This window comes from Lolium rigidum, chromosome 6 (genome assembly GCF_022539505.1).
Source record: "Lolium rigidum isolate FL_2022 chromosome 6, APGP_CSIRO_Lrig_0.1, whole genome shotgun sequence".
Lineage (NCBI taxonomy): Eukaryota > Viridiplantae > Streptophyta > Magnoliopsida > Poales > Poaceae > Lolium > Lolium rigidum.
The window spans coordinates 61749034-61756592 of NC_061513.1; the positions used below are offsets into that span (position 1 = coordinate 61749034).

Here is a 7559-nt window from a genome sequence, read left to right on the forward strand (position 1 = left end):
GCACATTCAGCCAACTTAGCTTCACTTCATAGCCTCCACCGCCCATCCCGCGCCCATGGCATTCTTCCCACCATAGCACGTCGTGGAGGATGTGCTCGGATTACTCCAGCTCCTCAGCGACGGCGCCGAGTACACCTACCCTCCCCCGACCCTGACCCCGACCCCGCCGCCTGCCAGCCCGTCGTCCAGTGGAAGGACGTCGTGTCGTGTGCGACGCCAGCGGCGATGCATGTATGCAAGTTCCGCGTGTACAAGCCAGAGGGGGCCTCCTCCTCTTCCGGGGAGACGCTCCCGGTGATCGTCAACTACCACAGAGGTGGGTATATAATGGGCAGCTTCAACATGCCCTGCTTCTACGATAGATGGCCTCCAGCTCCTGTCGATGCTCGTCAGGTCGTGGTGATCTCCGAGTACGACCTGCTTTGCGATCGCGTCGCGGACTACGCTGCAAGGCTCAACCGCGCAAGGAGATGAGTAAGTCGGTGGAGCTCATGAAGTTCCAGGGGCAGGACCACGGGTTCTTCTCCGTCGAGCCGTACGTCCACGCCGGGAGCGAGGTGGTCTGCCTCAAGAAACGGTTTGACATACGTTGATCGTCAGCCGGATAGGTGGCTCAATTTTATGTTGCATCGTGGAGTCCCGTGTGTCAGTAAGTTACAGCAGTAGGAGTATAACATGTGATGATTTTCTTTATATTTAAAGGATCTTTTGCTATCTACAATAGTATCCTATATCACTCACCCACAGAAGATCCACGCAGCTCAAAACCTGTACGTGTTTCTCGAAAGTTCTCCTAGCTCCTAGGTGGTTCACACAACTGAACCGGGCCAGACTTGATCTGTGTGGCAGGAGAGGCGAATCCAGCGCACTCTAGCCGTTGGATTCTAAGATGTTGTGATTGATGAACGGTAGATCTTAACCCATTATGACAAATCAACGGTAGAGAAGACTCCATGGTTGTTTTGGCGGGAAATGAGTGGTAAATCCAAATTCAAAACTGCTACACTATAGTAGTAGAGATGAGTGATTACTCTTTGTGATTCACTATTCAAGATGAAAGAATTTTTAGGTAATTTAGGAATTTCGTTATTCCTGCCATGCCCATATTTTCCTGATGCAATTGGTAGTGTAGTTTGAAGAAGTCTGGAGGAGTCTTTCCTATTAAGAAAGGCTGTACCTAGATAATCTAGGTTGTTCTGTTGATTTCAGTTCCTTGCCGTCCATGTTGACAGCAATTCTTATCATGGTCACGCTAGATTTAATTTTCTCAGATTCTTAAAATTCTATTATGGATTTATGGGTATTGCTCGTCCCTATTCTAGAGGCAGTGATGTTAATTACCCGGCATGTAGCAGCCTAGAAGTATCAAAACACAACAATTAGCTGCAGTAAATTCACACACTTCTATGCTATCACCGATTGATTGAGACTCTGATTGTGATTTGTCTCGTAAAATTATACAATGTATTTCTGTTTCGCATTTGTATGCGCGCATAATCAAATTTGGTTGTGGTATTTCACTTTCTAGGAGAAGGGTTCTCTCGAGACTAGTCACAACATGCAGCATATGAGTAGTCGTTGTGTGGTTTAGTGAAAACATTAGGACAACAGGGTGTTGAATAATCATTTCTTTACATGCATCATATAAACTATTGTTTCACTTGCTGCCTTGACTGATTGTGGAAGTATCTGTTCATAGATAATCCCTAAAGAGCACTAAGCTCCCAGGGTTGAGGGCGCCCCTCGTTGCACTGCAAGTCCTTTTCGCGGGTCCCACCTCGGGCGCTTCCGTGTCATCGCGTTTCGGCATCTGGGTTCGCATGTCCCTGACGTGTTAGCGAGGAGAGGCCTCGCAGGGTCGGTTTGAGATTTTTTTTACCCGGGCTTTGGTCTTCCTCTTCCTTTCCTGTTCTTTTGGTTGTGGCGGCGGGATTCACTGAGAGCTGCGGCTGTGCATGCGGGTTGGGGTGGCAATGCGGTGCTTGCTGAGCTGCGACGGTGGCGTGCGGGTTGGGCGGCGTCACGGTGGTCGTCTCTTCTCTGTGATTCTTCTCTGTGTCGGCAGTTTCTTCTTGCAACTATTATAGATGAGCTGAAACTACTCACAGGATTGCGGTTTTACACATTGCAACTATTTCTAAATATTCTTCTTGCAAGTACATCTTGAATTTTCTTAATCTACATTCGCAACTAATAGGTCATTGGCTTTTCTATGTTATATAAAACACAGCCCATGTTCAGTTATCGTCTACAACTGTCAATTGAGTACTGCAGACCTATATCAAAAGAAATGCCTTGTTTGCTCATCTCCAGTACAATCCATCAACACCAATGTTAGAATAATGTTCGTTTAAAATAAATGCTTACCTATTGTGAGGCCCAATACATAATGTGGTGCAGAATTTTTGTGTTACATTGTAGGTTATTTACTGGGGATTGTATCAGGTACACGTGAATTCGACTTAGACTGAAGTCATGCAAACATTATAGAGTATTGCAGACCAATATCAAAAGAGATGCCTTGCTTGCTAATCTCCAGTGCAATCATCAACAGCAATATTAGAATTTTGTTTTTTCGAAATAAATGCTTACCAGTTGCTAGGACCAATACAGAATGTAATGCAAAATTTGTGTGTCACATTGTAGGTTATTTACTGGTTTAGTATCAGGTACATGTGAATGTAACTAAGACTGAAGTCATGCAAACATTCATGCTGATAAATGCCTATACAGTGCTGAAAAGAATTCTGATATCTTTAGGAGATCTGAGCTCCATTGAAATATGATCGTCAGTAAATAAATAGCTGTGAGAAATGTGGTAGTTACCATTTTTCCCTTCTACTAGAATAAATAGGTGGATTTTGCCTGCCTAGCATGTCGCTTTTTTAAATTTCTAAATATCTTGGCACAAATATTACAGCACTTGTCACTGGTATATCTGATATTCTCCTTCTATATCCAACAGGTTACCTGGAATGCTTGGGTCTTGTTTGATGCCCTGTTGGTCACACCGTTATTCCTTTTAAAAAGTACGAGAGAACGCTATACTTATTGGTGTTTAGAAAATTATTGTTAGGAACTTTATGTATATGTGTTTTCAGGAGTCGGTCCTTTGTTAGCTTTGCCCTTTTTTTTAATCAGAGTTCAGTTTTGTATACACATTCACAGATTCACCATTCAGTTTTGTCCTTATGGATACTGAGATTCAGAGACGATTTAACACATGACATATTCACATGATATCATCGCCAGGGGCCGCATCATACGAGACGACACAGGAAACCCTAACCCCTCCGGCGTCCTGCTCCTCTTCCTCCGACCGTCTCCATGGACGCGAAGGACATCTTCGGGCTCCAGAAGAACTCCTTCCCATCGCCCAGGACAAGAAGCCGCGGCGCAAGCCCGATGGCGTCTCGCGCGAAGTATCGCCATCCCGTCTGCTTCCTGCTCTCTGCTGCTCGTTTTGGCTGCTCTCCCAACGCTAATGGATTTTGCGCGTGCCTAGGTGTACGCACTCACCGGAGGGGTGGGAATAGTGCTGCTCATGCCGACCATCGAGGCCTCGCACCTGAAGTGTCGGCCTGCTGTGGAGAAGGTGAAGGTGAGAACTCTCCGGGTTCCAGTTACCAGACCGAAAACTGGGTTACTTCTGTAGCATTTGAACTGAGGACTGAGCTGAGTATTTAGCCATTCATACATTTAGTGAAGCATTTCGATCTAAAACTGGATATCTTCTCTCCTGGTTACTCTTATGAAACCCAGTTAGAGTCATGCTTCTAGTATTGGTCAAAATGTGTGCAGTTGGTGCTATTACATAGTTGTTACAACTGTCTATTACCAGGTAGAGTGATAATTCAACTTGTTGCAGAACATTGACTGTCTTAGTTTCAAGTGCTACAAGTTATTCATATCATGAATTCCAAGCATGAAGTGTCCAATTTTTCACATTTACCTGTGGAACACTGCTGTACCCAATGGACTGTTGTAGGTGGTCTGACTTGATAATATCAATTACTGTTGCACGAGAGTAGTAATGAATGTGATGTGTATTCCCATGTTAGGCTATTAGCTATTGAGCCAATCATCTGGTAGAAATTGTACAAATATTAGCACTTACCTGAGTAGAAGCACATGTTCCTTTTGTGGCATGATGCGTGACAATTTAAAATTATCCTGCTTATTAGAAAGTGAGAAGGCATAAGATCACTTCTGGGTCAGGCCATAATCTATGTTTGTAGGTTAAAAACTATGTAAAAAAATAGTAGACATCGTTTATATTATGCCATTCTTTGCTAATATAATATTATTTCATTACAATATATTTATATAGCCAGAATACACTACGATGTTATCTGGCTTAATCTTATATTTATTCTTTCTCTAAAATTTCTTATAGTAGCTCAGAAAACATGGATGTGGCATACTTTTTGATGATGTAGATTTTGTTGCTGGTCTTGTATTACGATGTTATCTGACTTAATCTTATATTTATCCTTTTCTCTTCATCCAGCTAATGGCTCTTCTGCTCTTGAGGCACACACTAACCATCACTAGTAGCGATGATGAAGATGATGCTTCTTCTATTTTCTCGGTATATATTAAATTTTTAATGGACTACTTACTATTGCATGTTGGTGTTATCATTTAGACTAGTTCTAATCTTTGTGGCTAGCATTTGGTTCACATCTGATGTCGTGTGTTTAGTCCTTCGTTGTACATTTGTCTAATTGTTGATCTTTGACAGCTATTCCTTTTGAGGGAAGCTGGATTTCTTCTACCATGATACATCATGGCCTGGGCTATTAGTATCATGCAGCGTCAAAGACAAAGAGAGGTTGGTGGCTGATGCAAATGACTGTTGCTGGAACATGTTCAGATTTGCCTTTATTTGTGATGCTGGAACATGTTGCTTGCAGAACATGTTGGTACTTGCCATTGCAGTGTATTATTTGTTGCAGAACATGTTGTAATATGCTGGAACATATTGCTTGCATAATTATCATTAGTTGGAAACTATTTGCTGCAGAAATGTGCCTCTAGGTCCATTTGGAAGCACTAGATTCTGCCATGAATTCTATTTGCTGGCATTTATAAAAATGCCTTCGTTACAAATTCCTGGCACTTTTTAAAGTGCCTGAAAAGGAAATAGTGGCAGATTCAAAAATAGCCTGTATTTGTATTTACTGGCACTTTAAATATGTGCCAACAAAATTCTATGGCGGCACATCAGAAAATGCCAGAAAAAGATTTAGTGGCACTTTTTTAGATGCCAGTAATAGGAATGCCGACACTTCTGTAGATGCCAGAATAAGATTTGGCAGCACTTTTTTAGATGCCAGTAATAGAAATGCTGGCACTTTTATAGATGCCAGGAATATTTTCAGCGGCATTTTTGGAAAAGTGCCGGCAAAGGTTTTCTACGACATTAGTAAATGCAGCACTTTTTTTTATGCCTCGAAAAATCTTTGCCGGCACTTTTGATGCCTTTACCGGCACTTTTTAATGCCTGCAGTACAGGTACGTGGTGTAGTGGACGGGGCAGTGGAACGTCGCGAGTGCGGGCGCGCCGTCATTACCGGCGTCGATGTCGCTGATGGTCCCGTCCGAGTCGCACTCGCACGAGGGCGTGGGCGAAGGCAGGGCACACCCACGCCACCAACAGCAACGATGGTCTCCCCTTCAAGGCGCTGACGCTTAATCTGCGGCCGGCCCTCCTCATGGACGTCGTCGCGTCGATGCTGGAGCACGTAGCGGTAGTCGTCGGAGCCGGCAACGAACTCGCCCTCCTCGATCTCGTCTCCCTCCTCGTGGTCGGAGCGACGGCGGCGGCTGGAGCGGGACTGATCGGCAGAATCGTCGGCGGCCATTGGCACCGAGCTCGAGAGCAACGACGGTGCTATCTAGGGTTTGCTTGTGGCGGTGTGTGTGTGGGAAGATAGAGAGATCTAATCGATGAGAGTCGATCTCCCGGTGTTGTACTTGTGGGTGGGGATTGGGGAGGGCGGCGGCAGTCACTCTTTATATGGCGCGAGAGCGCGCTGGAGTAGTGCGTACCACGCGTGGACTCCTCCTACTAGTAAGCAAACTGACCTTGGTCCCTTGCTGTGAGGATTTTGCGAGGTCGAGTTTGTTTTCATCTCGTAATTTGCGCAATCGGAAAAAAATCAATCTCAAACGATATCCAAACTGCCCATGCATGCATGCATGCATACTCCACTGCTGCGTTGTTGGGGTCTTGATTTTTTTCTTGTCCGTCAAGATAGATTAGAGTAGCTAAGAGCATCTCCAACCGAGCGACCCAAACAGACGGTCGTCCGTTTTGGGTCGTTTGGGTGGCCGAGCGGACACCCGGACAGCGGCCCGCGTCCGCGTGTCCGTTTGGGTCGCACGCTGCGCCCAACGCGCGGACGCACCGCATATTCGAAGAAATAGGAAAAAATAAATTTAAAATGCAAATTTAAACGAAATTTGATTAAGCATATGCCCTATTTTGGGCAAATTTGTACATAGCCCTATTTTGGGCAAATAAACTAACAAAAGAAGCCCTCTATATGGGCTTTAAATTTAATCTAAAAACCCTATGCTAGGGTTTGGTCGACGACGCGGTGGGCGCCGGTGCGCCGCCTAGTCCGCGTGGGCGTCGTCGACGTCGGCGTCGACGACGTCCCCGGGCGGCGAGGCACTGTTGTGGCTCGACCGCGCCGGGGACTCCGGCCACGGAGACCACAGGGCCTCCTCCCAGGCGGAGTGGGGGTCCGGAGCCGGCCGCTGCTCCGCCGCAGCAGCACAAAGCTGCACCTTCCTCTCCTGCCAGGCGAGGCGCCTGGCCTGCTGGCGCCTCCCCTCCTCCGCGCGGCGCCTGGCCTCCTGCCGCTGCTGCTCCTCGCGGCGGAGCCGGGCCTCCTCGCGCCGCCGCGTCTCTTCCACCTCCCGGCGGGCCTAGGCGAAGAGCTCACAGGCCTCGGCGTCCTCGACCGCCTGCCGGGCCTCCTCCTCCATCGCGGAGGTGCGAATGGCCGCTTGGAGTTGCGGCCATTTCGCTTCCTCCTCCGCCACCGAGATGATGAGAGCGGCTCGGAGGTCGGGGTCCTCCTCCGAGGACACCGGCTTGGGCTGCAGCAGCAGCGGCGCCGGTTGCGGCAATGCCGCGCCACCGCGGGCGGCCTCTCCGATGTGGAGGCCGCCATGGTTCCCTCCGGCCCGTAGAGCCGGTGGCGGATGGCGGCTGCTGCTGGCCTCGTCGTCATTGGCTCCGGGAGCGAACCGTCGCTTAGGGGCCATGGCGGTGGTTGCGCTCGGGGAGTGGAGTGGGGACTGGACTGGAGGGATAGATCCCCTCCAGTCCACATTTAATAAGCCTCCCCGGTCACTGACAGGTGGGCCCAAGGGAGACGAGCAGCCAAGCGGCCGGACGCGACCGGACGCCGCGTTGTAGGCATTCCGGGGGAGTTAATGGCATGCACGGTCACACAACTTGTTCTGTATGTGCGCTTAAGCAAAACGAACAAATTGGTCACACAATTTGCGAAACCGTGTGCATCCCCGGTCACAAAACGGTT

General features: G+C 47.7%; 1 protein-coding gene across 2 annotated transcripts; it reads left to right on the forward strand.

The window, feature by feature from the left end:
- The first annotated feature begins 1890 nt into the window (after nucleotides 1–1890).
- LOC124661973 lies at nucleotides 1891–5029 on the forward strand. Of its 2 annotated transcripts, none has more exons than XM_047199865.1 (5): nucleotides 1891–3029; nucleotides 3253–3435; nucleotides 3506–3601; nucleotides 4511–4591; nucleotides 4745–5029. In XM_047199865.1, the coding sequence occupies exons 2-5, from the start codon at nucleotides 3328–3330 to the stop codon at nucleotides 4781–4783; spliced, it is 324 nt and encodes a 107-aa protein (XP_047055821.1). In that variant the 5' UTR covers nucleotides 1891–3029; nucleotides 3253–3327; the 3' UTR covers nucleotides 4784–5029. The 2 variants fall into 2 exon arrangements, 1 of the variants encoding a protein (XP_047055821.1); XR_006990341.1 differs by having other exon boundaries at nucleotides 1892–3029; nucleotides 3253–3422.
- The last annotated feature ends 2530 nt before the right edge of the window (nucleotides 5030–7559 follow it).